General features: G+C 31.0%; 5 protein-coding genes and 1 pseudogene across 6 annotated transcripts, besides 2 other annotated features; 2 read left to right on the top strand and 4 right to left on the bottom strand.

The window, feature by feature from the left end:
* Positions 1–6,447: part of a mobile genetic element that runs on past the window's edge.
* Positions 1–20,490: part of a mobile genetic element that runs on past both edges of the window.
* Positions 15–1,009, bottom strand: TVAGG3_0375580 (annotated as a pseudogene). Its single transcript has one exon. A coding segment is annotated over exon 1 (995 nt).
* On the top strand, positions 10,185–10,943 carry TVAGG3_0375560 (uncharacterized protein; the record flags this gene model as incomplete). Its single annotated transcript, XM_051231929.1, has 1 exon — positions 10,185–10,943. One exon carries the CDS (start codon positions 10,185–10,187, stop codon positions 10,941–10,943), a length of 759 nt encoding a protein of 252 aa, XP_051101659.1.
* TVAGG3_0375550 (uncharacterized protein) lies at positions 12,120–12,551 on the top strand (the record flags this gene model as incomplete). Its single annotated transcript, XM_051231928.1, has 1 exon — positions 12,120–12,551. The coding sequence occupies one exon, from the start codon at positions 12,120–12,122 to the stop codon at positions 12,549–12,551; it is 432 nt and encodes a 143-aa protein (XP_051101658.1).
* TVAGG3_0375540 (uncharacterized protein) lies at positions 13,578–14,168 on the bottom strand (the record flags this gene model as incomplete). The annotated part of the gene is made up of 1 exon (XM_051231927.1): positions 13,578–14,168. One exon carries the CDS (start codon positions 14,166–14,168, stop codon positions 13,578–13,580), a length of 591 nt encoding a protein of 196 aa, XP_051101657.1.
* On the bottom strand, positions 14,791–15,824 carry TVAGG3_0375530 (Prim-pol domain family; the record flags this gene model as incomplete). The annotated part of the gene is made up of 1 exon (XM_051231926.1): positions 14,791–15,824. A coding segment is annotated over one exon (1,034 nt), but the record flags the coding sequence as incomplete, so codon positions are not given.
* TVAGG3_0375520 (phage tail repeat-like family) lies at positions 16,456–18,243 on the bottom strand (the record flags this gene model as incomplete). The annotated part of the gene is made up of 1 exon (XM_051231925.1): positions 16,456–18,243. One exon carries the CDS (start codon positions 18,241–18,243, stop codon positions 16,456–16,458), a length of 1,788 nt encoding a protein of 595 aa, XP_051101655.1.

Below are 20,490 nucleotides of genomic sequence, written 5' to 3'. Positions count from 1 at the left end.
AATAAATCAATAACTTCAGGATACACGTTTTTAATGTCTCGAATAACCCGACCAGTATCCTGTTGTTCATGTTCTTCGTTCCCGTCGTTACGTGGTTTTATATCTCTAACCATCATCAACGCAGCCATAACCGGAGGGTTTGTTGCTATCTGTTCGAAAATCCGTCCGTTATGTACGGTATATCTAAATAATTTCTTTGTGTTTGTTAAAACATTTGAAACAAGTCTTTTAAAACCATCTACAAAATTTCCTGTTTCACCTAATGTTCTTGCAGCATTTACAAGCTCACCCATTCCCGCTTTTGACCCCAAAAACGTCCATATTGCATTTATTTCACTCTGTATAGTTGTCCATTCAGCGAAACTAACACCCGCATTCGCTAAGCTGAAAATGAAATTCAGTGGATCGAACTTAATTCCACCTTCTTTTTCAATTTCAACGAACTCACTAACATGAGATTTTAAGTATTCTTTCGTTAAAATTGTTTTCCCCGATGTTATGTCATTAACGAAACTATCACCGTCAAAAGTTAACGAATTCAATTTCGTCGTTGATGCTTTTATTTCATACACCGCTTTATCATAGTTTTTGGCTCACCTTCTTTAGAAGCATATGAAACATTAATGAATGAATTATATGTATTCGTGAATGAATTAAAATCAATGATTTTCATTAATGACGCCTTTAATGATTCATTTACTGTCGAATCCCTTAAAGTAATTAATGAACTGTCATTTATGAAAGGTACACTGCAAACCGTCGAGTTTGGATCAAATGCTGTAGTTGGTGCAGGAATATTAATGATATAAGTCATTAAATCATTAAGTGACGTAAATAATGTTGTCGTTTTTGATTTAATTTCTTTAGCATCTGTTATATATGGTAATTTTATTTCTGTAGTTTCTGAATTAAAGATATTCGCTAAAATGTTTTGTAAACTGTTTTGAACAGCTGTGTAAACCGTTGAATCCGGAACTCTTACGATTTCACCGTCCTTAATAAAAGGCATTGCACATGGTGTAGTGCTTGGGTCAAATCTTTTTGGGTTATGATTCAACATATATTCTAATGCTTCATAAACAGACCTATATACGGTTGTATTATCTTTTTCAATAATTTCACCGTCCTTTATAAACGGCATAGTACATGGAGTTAAAATAGGGTCAAACTTTTCATAGTCCTTCCATGTTATGTATTTCTCAGTATTTCCATCAGTGATAACAATATATTTGTCAGTAAGTGTGAGAGAGTATTGACCAAAATATAAACGTTTAGCTCTGTCAGCTTCATACGCATATGCAGCTATACTCATATTTTAATGAGAATAAAATGTTGTTCTATTTGCAAAGTACAGACCCAAACGAATACGGGACAGTAAAGCTACAAACAAACTTAGGTCTACAGAATGAGGCGCTTGCATTCAGAATGGTTGACTTCAATACTATCGCTTCATTCGTTATAACAGATGAAACAGATTTCATGGAGATTGAAATAGATGGAAAGAAGCACGAAATAAGATTTCACAATAATGTAGAATATAAGATGGAAACATTAGCTGGAGTGTTAAATGCTCTCATAAATACTACAATAAACAAGGATAACGAAGAAAACTTAATGAATGTTAAACTTATTGCAGGAGTTTTGAAGTTCAGTTATGCGAAGGAGTTTAAGATAACACGAATGAGTCATAGAGTTCAACTTCTTTTGGGTGCATACCATATGACATTTCCTTTGAAAAGTGTTGACAAAACGATTGAGATGAAATCTGTTCCATATGTATGTTATGGCAATTGTTTGTACATTGAGTCTAAAATAGCTAATGTCACAGGCATTTCAGGAGTTAATAGTAAAGGTTCAGTAGAATATAAATCCTTCTGTTATGCAGTCAATTCAATGTTCATTCCAAACGTTCCTGTCATAGCAACTCATTTAGGTAAATGGGTTCGCATTAGTCCTCATAATTTGAAAGACATGCAATTCAGACTTGTTGACTTTCAAGGAGAGCCTGTAGAACTGAAGGCACCAGTGCGAATGACTGTTGAAGTTGACTTTTTAGAAAATATTAAATGCAACAGCTTACAAGAGAACTCAGAGCTAAAAATATAAAGTATGAATGTTATGTATTAGGTCATGAACTTTGGTTGTTGCTGTTTGATGAAACAAATGAGTTAGTTATGTCAGTCAAGAGAACAGAAAAATATTGTGTTAGTGAAAACTGCACCAAGTCAATAAGATTAGGTTTGCATTATGAAGATGAGTTCGATACTGTTGAAGAAGTTTTGGATAGATATTACAAATTGCTAACTTGAAATTTTTTGACTGACTGCTTTAAATTTACTAAAACATATTTCAAACAAAGCTTATATATTCTGTTGAAAGTTTTGTATATTCATTCGAATATTTATACTTAAACTCAACTCCTGTAGTTCCTGGTGTTCAATGATGCGGATGTTACCTATTTTCATGAATAGTGGAGTTTGACCACAGCATTCGATTTCAGGGTCGAGATAGTCAATGACACATTGTTTCCCTGTTATTTGTGATATAACATTTTCAAGGTCCTCCTTTGTTAGAATTATTTGGTTCTTACTTATAAGATTTGTCAAAAGCTTCTTATCGTCTTTGAGTAAAATTGTTTGGTATAACTGAAGAAGGTAATGGTCTACGTTATCTGAAGGATTTGTTTGAACATTTGTGTAAGGATTGTCGTTGGCTCTCTTGAAAGAATTTGGTCCAGTGGTGGATACTCTAACTTAACATCTGATGTAGCGTTAGCGTTTGAAGCTGAGTTTAAAATTCACCGACTTAAGTTCTGGTTCTTTTTCTTTCAAACACTCTGAACTATAGTTCTTTATGACAATAATTGTTTGTCGTTCGTGAGTCAACATTTGATGTTGGTTCAATTGGAACATTAACGGCACCAGCTAAGATGGATTTGCTTCTCATTTCATATAGAATAAAAACCTTTTATATGTATGAAATGAAACAATATACTCGACAAGGGTTTGAATGTAAAGCTAACGAATGAAAAATATTGTTTGAATTCACTGAGACAGGTGCTGTGTATAAAGATGTAGAACTATTGAACAAAAGAGCTAATGGAAGAAGCAGGAAATGAACAAAGGGTGGAAGCCTATAAAAATTTATGTCAATGATGGCTCAGGAGGTTCAAACATAAAGTATGCAGAAAGTTATAGAGTTTATGCTCTCAAAGGTGAAAAGCCTTCATTTAAGAACAGCTATTCTAACGCATATCCTCAAAAGCTAACGGATGGGGAAGTGATGATATGAATGACAGCAAAAATATTAACAGAAATGGCGACAGAGATGCATGGAATTTGTTTACCATCAGTCAATTGAAGGTTAAACTTTAAAACAATGTTGGTCGTTCCCATGGAATATTTTTGACTTTAATGTATTAGTCATGATATGAATCTCAAGGTATGAACGAGGAGAGATGAGAGACTTATATGCTTCCCAAATTTCTTCAAAAGGTAATGTTATACCTGACTGTTTCCAATGAGTTCAATATCATAACGTGAGAAACCTTGAAAGATAACGAAGTCAGTTATGAGACGTTTTATGTTTAAAGCTAAAAAACCTCCATGTTTGCATAAGTATTGCTACAGTTAAGTGGTAATGTCTGACTTTAGTTATGATGTTAGCTAATGGTGAGTCTGGTTTTGACACTAAACCTTTTCCAGCGAAATCGTCGCAAACTAACAAAGTATTTGAAGGATATTTTTTGAATGGTATTTTTGAAAGTTTTGACAGAATGTAGTTTGTAAGTCGTTTCATATCGTAAAACTCCTGAGTATTGACGTAAGTGGTGTTTGTCAATAATTCTTTCCATCTCTTCTGAAGTCTTTTGCATTCCTGACTGTATAAATTCAACGATGGCATAATATTTCCTCTTACGTCGAATGTAACGTTGAAGAAATTCAATGAGTTCACTGTCTGGAACTTTAACGACAGAGGCTTGAACTTTTGACATAAATGTTTTCGCTGTTGAATCCATAGAGTCTGAAGTTGCTGATATAATGATTTGGTCATAATATGAGTCATTTCCTAAACGTTCGTTATGAGTATATGAGAATAGTTTAAATGTCTTACCCGAACCCATCTTTCCACAATAGGAAATAAACACCATTTGAACAGAACTCATAGTCCTTACTGAAAGGAAGAATGAGAGAAGAGTTAAGTTTGTCTGTAGTTTCATTCATGTCTTCATCTACGTCATGTATTAAATGCTTCATTTTATCTCCATATAAAAATGCAAGTCAGAAATATTCCAGAACATAACACCGAGTCTAACTGACAAGAGTATAAAGATATACTATGAACACGTTATGATGAAACCTACCAAAATCAAGAAAGTCAGTATACTTATGAATATCCAAGACACTGGGGTAGAGTATGTGTAGGAGGTGAGAAAGCTATTGAAATCAGACAGGTTAGAAGTATTCCAGCAGGAAGAACAATATTATTGAAGAACTTTAATGTTTTGAGATATAATGATGAAACAAAGAAGCAAGATAGTTTCCCTGTGCTGTGTATGTGAACCTAGACACAGGAGATGACATGAAAGTTTTTAATACAAAGCTTCAAACGGTAGTGAGAGAACAACTGACTGCGGATGGACATCCATTACCTTCAGAAGTTACCATAGCATATATTTTTGAAACAAACTCAATAGATTTTAAAGTCATCTCTGCAAAGAAGTCGGGTTTTACATTTAATGAAGCAGATGTATATTCGAATGAAAACTTCAAAGCTATTGCATGGTTAGATAATGACGATTGCTTTAAGAAAATATTTAAATACAGTGACTCAACGATGTCAATAGATGACCTTCGTGGAATGTTACCATCGACGTTTACAGTAGAAGGTTCAGCAGGATTGCTTACAAGATTGTCAATTGGTGGTATTTGGTCTCGTGAGAACATTTGTTATAAAATCCAGTATAAGTGAATTTGCTGAAGAATCTATATTATGTCTTTCAAACTATATGTATTCGCCGCCGAAGCATTATAGTATAACAAACTTTGTCAGTAAGTTTAAACATAAGACTTGTCGAACCTTCTTCAATGAAAGATGTTGTGCTACCCAAAGACGGAAAGGATGGACTCATTATTGAAATGATTTTAATTGCATATTAAATGAGCTTGTTCTTGAAGGTCATTTCATGATGAAATAACTGTTGTAGAAGATGTTAGCAATTGTTCAGACATTTTGAAGCGTATAAGATGATATAAGAAAGAAGTTAGATAGACCGCAAAGCGGTGAGGGCGAAGCCCGTGAGAACGCTTATGTTTCATTGACTTTCTCCAGTAACGAGAACTTTATGAGATAATATTGAAGAGAGATGATTTTAATATGGTGTAAATGGTAGCTTGGGCAGCTTTAGGCGCAATGGGAACAAAAGCATTAGCATTTGGAGCAAAAGCACTTGGAGCTTATGACGCAGTAAATAAAATGAGTGGAGGAAGGGTTTCAAAGACATTAGATGCAAATAAAGGAAGATTGGAGGCTGGGTTGCAAAGAAGTTAAGATTAAATAAAATAGGGCTCATAAATAAAGCATCCAATTTGGTTGCGACTGAGTCAGAAAATGCTTTAGGAAAGGACGATGAGTTTGCAAAACACGCAAAAGACTTTAATGGCCAGATGAAAGGGGAAACAATGCATTTAAATAGAGTCGATGGAACTAAAGAAAATGTTTCGCTCCACTAGTAGTTCTTCCGTATGGTCCCTATGGAATGTATGGAAACCTTTATGAACGACCATTTGACCCATTGACTGGTGGAAGTAACTGGTATCATTATGGACGAAGAAGAAAGACAGTCAAGTTGGAGACAGACGTGAAGAAAGCAACTAAAAAGAAACCAAGAAGAGAGTTATTAAAGCAATGAATTCAACAGGGTGAAAAAACAGGTGAAAAAAGAGGTGAGATCTCACCACTTCACCTAAATTTATTTTTGTGCTATGTTTTCATACGTGTGGGAGTGGTGATATTATTAATTTTTAAGTTTATTTTTTATTTTACTGAAAATTTTTATTTGGATGTAAATGACAGAACAAAAGCAACTCATTCGAATTCCACAGTATAACAAACATACATTTAAACATTTATTCTTCCTTCCTGAGCATAACATGTTCTTTCAAATACATCCGAGACCAGTTGACTTTTCATTGACTGTGTATAAAGATAGAAATAGTTATATCATTAAACCATACGATGACGAAGGTAAGTTATGTAAATTGTACGTTAAGAAGTTAGAGAAAGTTTATGGCTTCAAGTATGACTACAATAGGGTTAACACTGATGATGAAGATATTGAGGAAAATTTATGAGAACATTAGTGAAGTTGTTAGTGAGAACGATAGTGAGAACGTTTATTTTTTACATTAGTGAGTTCGTTAGTGAAGTGGGTGGCGGCTTTGTAAAGTGTCAAATTCACAAGTATTGGGTAAGGTGGAACGCAGTGCCGCCGTACCCAAGACTTGTATACTAACTCACATCTGAAGAAGAAAAACCTAAAGAACCTGATGTTTTCCCTGAATATTATGAAGAACGGATTAAAGATGATGAATATGATGAAATTGAAAGACTGGAAAAAATAAGAGATGAAATAGATGAAAAAATTAAGGAATTAAGAGAAGTTGAAAAATATAATGAAAATGAAGTAGAGGGTTTAATGAATATCCCAGCTTCAGAATCAGAAGTTCAGAAATCTCATGAAGAAAGATATAAAAATTATGTCTCAGAATCAACACAAAATTTATTAGATGGTGAAATAGACGAAACACTTTCAGAAGAAGGTATTAAATTTATTCGTAAACATAAGTTACAATTTATTGATAATGAAGAATACCCTTGTATCTTACTTTCACCGCCTCTCGATTCTGAGAAATTCAAAAAAGCTCTTAAAAACGTGACATATGCAACTAATACGATTAAGAAAGAAGATCATGATATTTACACAAATTATTATTTAAATAAATGCACAGGTGTTGATAAAGTTTTTGATTTATTAGATAAAATATCAAAAGAAACCATTGGAACATATAAAATTTTGTGTGATTGTGGTTTCATTTTGAAGATACCAATAATGTTTCATATGAAAGAACAGCACCGAAGGAAGATGAAGTTGAAAGGTCTATACCATTCGTTATTAAGAACATAAAAGATATGAAAACTTATAAACATTATATTTATTCATTTATTTCAGAAAAAATGGAAGCAACCCATAAAACATCTTCTCATCATTTTATAGCTATTCATACATTCCTTTTCAAAGTTGTGAAATTAAATAAGACAGGAATTAGATTTAATGTATCAGGGTACGCATTCTTGAGTAAATTAAAATGTATTCGTCACGTCGCAGATGATAAAAATTTATGTGTTCTTAATTCATTTTATGGGCTTTAAAAAATAAACTTTATTTTTATTTATTTTTTAATTTTTTATTCTTACATAAATGAACAAAAACGGAACAGCTAAAATGAATGATAATCAAATTAGAGCAGAAGGTAGAAGGTTATTTAAACGCTTCTATAACATTCCTGATGGTGTTAATCCTAAAACTCGTAGAAGCTATTTAAATGAAGCAATAGATGCATATGAAGGGTTTGACATTTCATCAGAAAGTGAGAGATTAGCGAGAATGTTAAATGTTAATATTGATTTCTATTATTGTGATCCTCAACCAGAAGACGTGGACATAAATAAGGTAGACTTTCCATTAGTGGAATCAATAATGATAGATCCAGAATTTGAAACAGTAAATATTTTATTAACACAGAGTCCATGTGGAAAACTTCACGCTGACAGAATAACAGACGTTGAAGCACTCACCGGCTATAAAGTTTGTCCATATTGTAAAGAAGAAGTTTATTCTATCCGTGATGATCCAGAAAGGAAAAACCAAAGAAGATTTTTAAAGCATTGTGAGAAATGTAAAGAAAATAATGGAAGATTAATTCAAGACGTTCATTGCAAAAGACACAGCAACCATATGCACCACATATTACGAACAGAAGATATATCAGTGGTTATTAGCTCACAATTTGCAGGAATATTATCAACCGACAAGATATTATATTACTTTTGACTTTGAAACATTAGAGACTAAAGAAGAATTACAACTTTCTGAGTGTGCAACTTTGAATGCTTACTTAAAACCATTCATGGTATCATCAACGGTTAAATTAAACGATAAAACATATACGAGGAATTTTTGCTTAACTTCGAGTGATTCTTTTATTTCTGATTGGATTGAGTTTTTATTTTCAACCTGTTCATTAGTTGTTGAATCAAATATTGAACAATACAATGAATTATTGAAGCCGCAAACGGTGGGGACTTTGTCTCATACATTAAATGAAAAACAGAAGGAAGCATTTAAAGAACTTCTAGATGAGGAATTTAATAAAGTGAATATCATAGGTTTTAATTCGGGAAAGTTTGATTTAAATTTAATTCTTCATGATTTAAACACTGCAAAATGGAAAATAAAATTAATGCTGGGTTCATCTTCACAATTTAAGCAAATCATTGTAAAGAAAACAAACGTTCCATATGAATTAAGATTTATTGACATCAGAAATTATATAGCGGGTGGACATTAGACCAATTCACTCAAGATTTCGGAAACAATAAATCACGTGTTAAATCCTTTTTCCCTTATCAATTTATCACGTGGGAAAATTACGAAGAAGAATTATATAAAGTGGAACCATTCACTCAAGATTCATTTTATTCAGCATTAACTCAAGAAACTATATCAGATAGTGATTATCAAATATATCTCAATGATGCTAAAAACTTTAAGAATAGATTAGAATATTTTATTCATTATTGCAATAAAGATGTTGAAATTATGATTGACCCAATTGATAAAATTATTGAAGAAACATTTGTTTATAAAATTGATATGCTTCATAATCTTTCTTTATCATCGAATGCTTCAATGATTCGTTACGCTTTAGTATATAAAGACTTTAATCATAATGAAAAATATCCTGAGGAAGAGATAGAATCAAGTTTTGAATTAACGAAAAAGTATTGGAAATATAAAATTGAATCATATAAGAAACAAGATGAAAAAGCAAAAAGGGATACTAAAAATAATGTTTCAATGGATGATTTTCAATACTATCACGATTTAATCCTTTCATCTAAATGCAAAATGTGTGGTAAAGCGTTTACATATGCAAATAAACCAACATTGGATAGAATCGATAATGAAAAACCACATACCAAAGAAAATTGTCAGTTAATGTGTTGTTATTGCAATGTCGTAAAATCAAATAAAGATGAAATGTTCAACGTTTAAGAATCAATTTAAGAAATTATGCATTAAAAAATAATTTACCAATGACTTTAGATTCAGTTGAAGCTTATCACATTCTCCGTAATGGAATTACTGGTGGTCTATCAAATGTTCAACATCGTGTTAATCTTAAAGAATCACACACATTAATAAACTTGCATATATATCCAGAAACTAAAACTGTATCAAATGAGGACACCACCAACATCATGATCATTTCGTTGGTGTTGATTTTTAATTCATTATATCCTTCATCATTTCATCTAATCCTCATGATGTTTCATTCAATATACTGACCATAAAATGTATATGCCGGGAAGATTGAATGGTGTTATCATTTGTGATACAGCAACAAAGAAAGCAAAAGCATTGGAATTTAGAAAAAAAAAATACTTTATTCGTGGCTGAAGTAAAGGGTCACATTGATGAAAAATACATTAATGATTACATAAACTTTTTACCGATAATAAGAAATTTAGATATTATCACAGATGAAAAAACAATTGGTAGTTTTATGTATAATTACATGAAATCAAACAATCTACCAGTTGACCAGAAACAGAGAAAATTAACTCAGTTAGCATCAACACACAACCAATATCAACCATTTTCTTCTTATTATCTTTGGTGTCTAATAGACAGATTTCATTTTATCATTGATGATATTCAATCAATTTTAACATTTACTAAAAACACTTGTTTTAATGAATTTGCGAACAAATTTATGAACGAAAGACAAAAGGCTGAATTAGAAGGAAATAAAGGAAAAAGTTTATTTTGCAAGATTTCGCTTAATGGATCATATGGTTACGATGCAATGAATACACAAAATTACACAAAGACTAAAATAATGAATGCACAGAAGGCACGCGTTGCATGTATGTCAAATAAGTTTAAAAACATAAGAGAAATAGGTGAAGATACATATCAAATGATGCTCAAAGATAGATTTTATAGATGTGAAACATGTTTACAAGAGGCATTCTTCACTTTAGATAATGCTAAATACTGGTATTTGGTTTTCATTTATGATTTTATGTATAAATGCATGGATGTTAATCGTTTTCATTTCATTGAAGGTGATACTGATTCATCTTATTGGGCAATCGCTGGCGACCCAAATCTTCCTAACACTCAAGCATTTCAAGCAATTGTAACCGATAAACAATTTTATGATAAAAACATTTTCAAATTCGCACCATTTGATTTCTTCTGTTTTGATGAGAAATTTAAACCTAAATTAAAGAATAAAGCCGAAGAAAAAGCACATGAGAAGAAGTTATTGGGTTTAGCAATTGAGAAACAAGGTGATAACATGGTTGCTTTATGCCCTAAGTGTTATACATCATTCAACGGTTCAATTGATGGAAGTGATTTTAAAAAGATTGCACAAAAAATGAAAGGTGTTAGTTTACGACAAAATAAACGATTAACACCTAAAAATTATTTGGATATAATAAATGATAAAGTGATATTTGATGGTCAGAATATTAATTTACAACTTAAAAACAGGTCGATGACTCGCTTAACAATCGGTAAGACTGCATTAACAGGAGCACACACTAAGGCTGTATGTTGTGAAAATGGATGTTGTATGCCATTTATTTGATACATTAATGAGGTGATTCAATATGTAAATAATGCTTTTGATTCTTGATCAAAGAGGTGGGCACCCTTAAACATTTATTTTATTTTTATATAAATGGATACCATAAATTTAAAAATTTTAATTGATGATTTAGTATTTAATCAAAACTTTCTTAGTTATTATGAATTAAAAGCATATCTCCAAAAACATAATAACAATATAACGGGTGATGATATGGATTATTATTATCCGTATTATAAAAATGAAATTTTGAAATATCATGATAAAATAATTTCTAAAATTAAAGACAAAATTAAAAATAATGAATATGTAAAGGGAAAAACTAAATCACAACTTAAACAGTTGAAAGATTTCAAAAATAAAGTATTAACAGAAGAAGATATTGATGAATTATATAAATTATATAATCCTGAGCCGCAAAAATCAAGGGAACAAAAACAAAAAGCGCAAAACACCCAGGTCCTTCAGACCATAAATGAAGCACAAGCTTTAATTTATGATTCATTAGTTAAACCATGTTCAACCCAAGTTTTAAATGAAGATCAACTTTTGGAATTCATCCTTCAACATAAACTCGAAGCGGGAAAGTATATCAAACCTTTATATACAGTATATTTAAAACAAATGAATAAAATACATCCAGAATTAATGAAAGGAGGAATGAAATCCAAAACTTCATCATCCAAAATCAAAGCAGATAAAATTAAATCACTTACAATACCAAAACCTCCTTCAGTTAATCCTTCATCATTCACTTTATTATATCCATTTCAAACATTAAAGAAGCAAAAAGATTTTAAAAAGGATTTCAAGATATTAAATAAACCAATTGACCCAAAAATTCAACCGTTAAAGGAAAAATTTAGTCGCCCCTCATTTGCACCATATCCATATTCATACGAAATCGATCATTTAGAATATTCAAAAGGAAAAGTTACTTATTTATTTGCCATTAACATTAACACTAGATATTTATATTGCATTCCAGTGAAAGGGAAAACAGAACAGGAAACAAGAAGAGCTATTCAATACTTACTAGATCATGAAAGGGTGGATAATATCAGGGGTGATGGTGATAAAGGATTTCAGGCAGCTATGGCTCATTATTTCCCACAAATTAATTTTTACTTCTCATCTTCTCCATATACGTTTCATAATAAAATAGTTGATGCGGTAATGAGAACTCTTAGAGATGCGTTAGTGGTTAACGGTCAGATATACTGGGATGGAAATCATGACTCCATCATACAGCAGTTAGTATATTATTACAATAATACATGGCATAGAACTATAAACATGAAACCAGTGGAAATGAAAAATGATATTTCAAAAGAATGGGAATATATTAGAAAACAAATGGAAAGGTTGAATGATGTTAAACGTGAACAAATTAATTCGGGGCTCATGAATTTTAAACAAGGGGATAAAGTTTTGATTCATCTCGATTATGGAAAAACTGATAAATCAATGACAAAAAGAAGACGAAGATTTGACACAATTGCTGAATTTGTTAGATATATTAACGGCAATGCATTAGTTGAAGTTGACAATAAATTAATAGAAATTCCGATTTATTTTATTACTCCATTATATTTAAATAATATTTAATTTTTTTTATTTCGTAAGAAATGAGTGACAATGAAGCATCCAACAGTCCTGGCGATGAATATAAAAAGAAACTAAACAGCATTAAATCAAAAATAAGCTATTACAAAAAGAAGCTGCAATGTGGTGGGGCTGAAAACGATAAAGAGAGGAAAGAAATAATCGAAAAATTAAAAACTTACCGTTCAATCCTTAAACTGAGTGAAGCAAAAATAAAAGAATTTAATAGAATAAATAAATTGATTGGAAGAGATGAATTTAATAAAGATGAATTTTTAAACTCAATCCAAATTTAATTTTTATTCCTCTTCCCGAACCCTTCTGGGTTTGTTGTTTTTAATTCGTTCTTGCATCATTTTTATCATTTCCTCCCTTGTTATGATTCGTGGTAAATTTTGAGCTTGTGGGGTATCCATTTATATAAAAATTAAATTTTGTTATCAGTTATTTTATCATTAATGTTTTCAAGTTCTTCAATAATTAATTATTTTTGAAGAACTGAAGGGGTCACCGGGTCACCAGGTCACCAGGTTACATTAACTTTTCCGAAAAAATGAGACAACATGACATTTTGACAACAACATAGGGAGAGGTACTTATGAAGCATTATTGAAGAACTGAAAACATTAATGAGGAAGGTATTTATTAATTATTTTTGAAGAACTGAAGGGGTCACCGGGTCACCAGGTCACCAGGTTACATTAACTTTTCCGAAAAAAATGAGACAACATGACATTTTGACAACAACATAGGGAGAGGTACTTATGAAGCATTATTGAAGAACTGAAAACATTAATGAGGAAGGTATTTATTAATTATTTTTGAAGAACTGAAGGGGTCACCGGGTCACCAGGTCACCAGGTTACATTAACTTTTCCGAAAAAATGAGACAACATGACATTTTGACAACAACATAGTGGGATTAATGCAAAAATAAATTCAAATCATACTTTATAAAGCTTCATTTATAGGTATTTCATCGTCAGTAAATGAATCCTCATTATCGTTTGGTTCAACCTGTTTATATAATCATTTCATTTCTTTTTTCAAAACATAATACCATGTCTGTTTACCATCTATTTTTCTTTGTTTCCTATCACATTTATCCTTAATACTCATTTGGAAATTCTTGTCTTTCATGTCTGATGGTTTGCAGAATAGCGCATTTTTACACTTCATACCTGCACACAATTCATCATAATGTGTATTTATCCATACATCTAAAGGATTTGTTGATAATTCAATTAAATCTTGTTTGGCTTCAGTCATCGGAATGATTCGTACATTAAATGATGAAAGGTCATATTGCATAAAATACGTCAGTAAATTATCATAAAATTCCTTTGTGCATGAATTCATCAAATTCTTGAAGTAATCAAATTGACCCTTAAATTTACCATTAACTCTTAAAACTACATATCTTCTGTCTCCAACTTCAATTTTGACAGGGTAAACGTTGTTAGTTACGAAAATGAAATTGGCAACGTTTTGTGCTGTTCTTCTGGGTTGATTCTTTTCATTAATTCTAATCTCATTATCCGTAATAATTGATTTCAAAGCGTTGAAGTTTGCGAGTCTGTCTTCACCTACATTCTTCAGTTCATTAAGTACAAGAAACATTTTATTCTCAACTACTGAATTGAAATTACCCGTTAGCTCACCTATTTCGGTAATGTTTTTGCATGAATAACCAGCGAGAAGTTCAGAAATAATGTCAGTGAATCTGTTTTTACCTATTCCCTGAAGTCCTTTCAAAATAATTGCTGTTTCATTCTTGATTCCAGGATGTTGAATCATTGATGCAATCCAGCCGAGTAGGTATTTATACACTTCATCGTTATTATCACAAATGGCTTCTTTAATGAAATTCATAAACATCTCAATTTTTGAGTAATCAAGCTTTTCGAGAATGTTGTATTTATAACCTTGAAACGTTGAGAAAACATCGGGGGAATCAGATTTAAAGCAAACACCCTTAACAGTTAATGAAGACAATTGATTTAGTAGTACGTCCCATGCTGTTATTGTTTTACCTTCTTCTTTAAATAATTTAATCATTTTAAGTGACTCTTTCATGTTTGATTGAAGAACGAATGATATTTGATTCATTTTATCGTGTATGTTGTAATCTTTCTGAATGAAATATTTGTTTCCACAATCTACAAAACGGATTACACGTGATAAATCCTCAATTACTTCAGAACTGTTTTTATACTGATGATTTTCAGCCTTGCGTCTAATATCTGTTATCAAAAACGAGTCATCAAGTTTGATGTCAAATGTTATTTTTGGCTTACGTAATAAAGGTAAAACATATTCATCATAATATTCCTTTTGATATAGTTTTAGAATCTTCACCAAAACAAATGGAGAAGTCATTAAATGTGCATATCTATTACGTGCTTTTTCAAAATTACTTTTTGCATTTTCTGTTAAACTGCAGAAGTTATAAACGTTATCGTATGCTTCATTAATCAAATGATTGGGTAATGAATTAATAGCTTGAAACAGTGTGAATAATGTAACTTCTTTTTCTAAATTCATGTTTCCACCGTCATTATGTACTTCAAAATCACAGATACCATCAACTATGCTCTGGGCAAGTTTATCGTCAATGTTTACATCTTTGTTTTCATTCATTATACTCTTTATTTCTTCGTTCTTCTGTTCAACTCTTACCTTAATATTCAAATCATTTAATATATCATTCACTGTTCTAGTTAATGATGAATCATAACTTCCACGAATGAATGAGTATGTACTGATTGGTTCTGTTGCATTCTTTCGAACTCTTGAATCAGCCATAACTACTAATGAACGTTTTGAATCATCAATAGAAGTCATGATATCGATATCATAATCATTGCAGGAATAACATTTAATCATTCTGTTCGAAACTGCATAGAAGAAATTAGTGTTGCAATAAATGTGAAGACCTCCAGAAGCGGTTTTAACAATAACATCTTTATCCGAAAGTTTTGATAAAATGTCTTTTCTGACCGTTTCTTTAAGTTCATCATTGTACGATTTATTGATATCAACATCTATAATCGTTAAATTTGAAATTTTATTTACTAATAAAGCCATACCAGTTTTCCTTCCTCTTCCTCCATCGTGTTTGAGGTAGTTATGTAAATCAACCTTGTTTTCACCAATTCTTTCGTTGAGGGTTTTAGTTTCTGCCACAACTAATTCCTCAGCTAATTCCTCAACTAATGAATCAATAACTTTTTCATCAGAAACGATAAAGTTGCGGCTGTCGTTTGTTGCTGTCATTTATATAGGAATAAAAAAATAAATATAATTTTAAAACTAACTTTATTTTTGGACTGCATCATATTTCCGGCACTGTTGTCAAAATGTCATGTTGTCTCATTTTTTCGGAAAAGTTAATGTAACCTGGTGACCTGGTGACCCGGTGACCCCTTCAGTTCTTCAAAAATAATTAATTATTGAAGAACTTGAAAACATTAATGAGGAAGGTACTTATGAAGCATTATTGAAGAACCCATGTTGTTGTCAAAATGTCATGTTGTCTCATTTTTTCGGAAAAGTTAATGTAACCTGGTGACCTGGTGACCCGGTGACCCGGTGACCTGGTAGCAGTGAAATAAAATTTTGTTATCAGTTATTTTATCATCATTTTATTAAGTTCATCTTTAGTTAATAATTTGAATGGATTCGCTAATGTTCCACCTTGAGTCACAACACTTGCCCCGGCTAATTGTGAAGAACCTGGGATAAGTACTCCATGAAATGATTTCATTGGTATCATTAATTTAGAAATAGTTGGCTTAATTAATTTTGTCATTTATGATAAAAATAAAATGTTAAATTATGCCGTTCACTCTTTTAGAGCTCAGGACTTTCAGTCCGTTCTAAAGTTTGTTTTACAAACATTGAGCGTTCATTGAATTCTATACCATGCGTAAACTGTCATGTAAGGTGGCATGTATTCTTTACTTTGTCCCGTTGTTTGTGTATATCCTGAAACGAAATGTGTATGGTTTCCTTCTCCCTGAGTGTCACTCCAGTAACAATTTATAGCAAACTTAACGTCGTCTTTAACATCATATCCTTTACCTTTTGTCATTCCTGACCAATCCCAATATCTATGCTTATGCCAACCTGCTTGAGATGTGCTTAAATCTATGTAGTGACTGTGTGCAGGTAAATTTTCACCTGAAATTGTTTTACTTCCACCTGTTTCCTTTGAAGAGTTTGCACAATACAAAAACCTGTCGACTATTTGTTCCCATGCACCAACACCAAACATTACTTGAGGACCTCTTGCATCCATAGATGTATAAATAGAACCTACTGGGTTCATTAAATCAAACATATGAGATAATATAGGATTGTCTCTTTTGAACTTAAAATATAGTGCAACTATTTCAGGTTTCTTCTGGTTTGTGTCAGAATATTTTTTATAATATAATCTTATGTTTTCAGGGTAGGTAAAATCTTGACTATAATATTTATTTTTGTCATCTGTATAATAATATACTATTCTCGTTTTTTCTATTGCATTATATCTTTTATATCTATAATAATCTAAATATAATGTTAGCTTTTGTTCATCTACATGTGGTGTTCTGTCGTCATCTCCATAGTCATAATAATATGGTGCTGGAGCTGGGTCAGGTAATGTCATATCTGCCATTTCATAAACTCTTAAATATTTCTTTTGTTCGTCTCCATATAAGTTTAAGTAGCAGTTGTTGTCTAATGGAACTTTAACTTGTGTACCATCATTCTTTTTATAGCTTACATACATTTCATTGTTATTTTTCGGAATGAGTTTACACCGTGTACCATTTTTTAAGGAGTGTACAAACTGCCATCTAAAATATTTATTTTCTTCATCGACATAAAAGTCACCAACAATAGTTTCAATATTTTTAGTTGTTCCTATCAAACTTTGGTATATTTCGTTAACATATTCCTTATCTGCTTTCTTCTCTAACTCATCATTAACATATTCCTTATCTGCTTTAAGGTCTAAACATCCTGAAACCCATCCTGTATCAGCTTTAGTTTTAAAAATCTTTGATGTCCATTCATGATACCATTCAACCCTTTCTTTAATTTCATTATCTTTTTCATTAACATATTCCTTATCTGCCTTCTTCATTAATTCACTAGCCACATGTTCCTTATCTGCTTTCTTCATGAATTCACCATTAACATATGTTTTATCTGCTTTCTTCATTAATTCACCATTAACATATTCCTTATCTGCCTTCTTCATTAATTCACTAGCCACATATTCCTTATCTGCTTTCTTCATTAATTCACCATTTACATATTCCTTATCTGCCTTCTTCATTATGTCATTAAGGAAACCTTTTATGAATTCCTCATTTAAATTAAATCTTCCAATCTTCAAAACTTTAGGAAATGCATTTAATGCGTAATATCTTTGTTCTTCTGGTGGAATTGATGTTATATCATCCGTTATCCCTTTAATTTTTGAATTCATAAATAAAATTTCTTTTATATTTGATATCACTGCACCACCTTTGCAAACGAATTCGAAACGCTCATTTTTCAATACTATCTCCAAATCTCCATATTTCAACCTTTGTGTTTGTTCTGCCGTCTTTGAATTATATGCATATATGGCATATGTAATGGTTTGAAGGACCTGGGCGCTTTGTGCCTTAAGTTGCTGTGGTTGCTGTTGTTTAATCATTTATTACGATTTAAAAATAAATATTTAATCCGTTATCTCATCGGCTATTTTTTCTATTTGAAATTGCCATAATATTTCATTCATAAATTCTAAATCACAATCAAATAGGTCAGTTATTCTAAATTTAATATTTGATAAATCTTTTGAATGAAGAATAAATGAATTCCCGGATAATTGAAACGGATATGATAAAGAAAATGTGTTTAAGTTGATGGATAAAATGTTTTGTATTGATGGGTAAGAGTTAGGGTCTAATGTTTGATGTGAAAATCTCATTGGGGTATTAACTTTATCACATTTGATTAAAATGAAATTGGAACCGGTGTCAGAATACAAAACATCCCCAACATCTTTTTCAAAAATTTAATATCCCAACAATGAAGGAAGATGAGGAGAACAAAATTTAATTTTCAGCGGAAATTTAATAAGGTTATTTATTTCATCAAGTTCAAAAAGTTTATAAGGTTTTGATTTAAAATTTTCTTCATACCATATGATAAATGATTCATTTAAATAACTTAAAATCATGTTAATATCCATTTCGCTATCACATTATTTATATACATATCATACGTTTTTTTCATGGTCATCTTAATAAATGATATATAATGAAGGGTCTAAAAGAATGGGATTAAAATTTACCACTCACAGAAACGAGAGTAACATTATAAATTCCGCTAACTGTTAAATTTAATTCACAGTTATTATTCGAAATAATATTGATAATTGACATTTTTATTACGATTAAAAATATGGTAAAGCGTTATTTTCCTCAGTGATAAATAAAACTAGAATAAGATTACCTCAAGAATTCATAAATTCAACGAATAAGAAATTCATTCATGTTATAAATTTTTAGTGTTTTTCAGAAAAATATGAGTCGGTGTCATATTCATCAACAGGTTATATTTCACTTCATTCAAATTTAGTTCAATCAAACCGACACATAATGACCATTTCATAAGATTTTTCAGATGGTATTAAAAATGCAATTGATAGATTAAAATATGAACAGATTGACAATATCGAATTTTTGGAATTTTGGTTTAAATATCCCGATGGAAAAAAGATTGAAGTTAAAGATAAAAGCTGATACTATAACAAAAACAATTACAATGACCGATCCGGATAGTGGGGAACAAAAAGAAAAAAAACAAACGATAGAAACTGGTGAAAGGTCAATTATTATTGATTATGAATTCAAAGGATTATTATTCGATATATGTTAATGCTTGAATATTAAATAGCCTTAACAAAGAATTTTTTAAGTGATATTTTATATTCATCAACTATTTTATTATAAATATCATTATATGTTAAATGAAGTTCGGTTGTTGTTCCGTTCTTTGATATCTTAATTGTGCTAATATCCTTTATAGGATTTATTTTTGCAACTGTTCCGCAGCATGAAACCTCATCATCTATGAAAAATTGAATCTTAACGTCTGAATCTTGAACATCACAAAGAATGGCGATAATGTGAATTAATGATTCATAAGGTAAATAATTAAACCGGATTGATCAATTAAATTTATTATTGAATCATAATTATTAATTATATATCACGGTAATTTTCATTAATTCAGAATTAATGTCTATTTTATATGGGTTCTCGATGTTTGATGAAAGAGGCGGGGGTATGTTGGATAAGTGGGAATTTCAACGGGTTCTTTACCAGGTTCAGATAAAATGGTTGGGTCTTCATTCTCATGGTTTTCTTCATTCTCCTCCTCCTTTTTCGGTAAGTCACGAGTTAATAAATTTGGTTGAGTTGCTGACCTTGTTAATTCGGGGCTAACATTAACTTTAACATTTTGAATAATTCGTGATTTATCATCATTTACGTTATAACCAACCGTAATCTCTGCTTTTGCGTTAGTGTTCTTTTGACAAGTGAAACGTCTTCTCATTTATAATCGAATAAAAAATATATTTAAACTTTTATTTTGCTGGAACTTTTGAATCTAATTATTCCCTGTATTTGTTCATGAAGTTGATTTTAGCTGTTTCATTGTAATTAATAGACCTAATATATTCATTAATTGCATTCTTATAATCATCTGATTCTCAAATTTTCTTTTATCTGATTCCTTAACTAAATCATAAGTTAAACCTCGCTGCTGATATAATGGTTTCTTAATTAAATCTTTGAATGCTTGAGATAAAGCACCTGATGCAATTCTTGCTACTATAATTGGTTGGAATTGCTGTTTAAGTTCATCTTTAACATTTGCGAATACTGGATCG

Source organism: Trichomonas vaginalis, chromosome V (genome assembly GCF_026262505.1).
Source record: "Trichomonas vaginalis G3 chromosome V, whole genome shotgun sequence".
NCBI lineage: Eukaryota > Parabasalia > Trichomonadida > Trichomonadidae > Trichomonas > Trichomonas vaginalis.
Note: the sequence above shows the minus strand (reverse complement) of the source record. Positions and strands in the feature narration are given on the sequence as shown.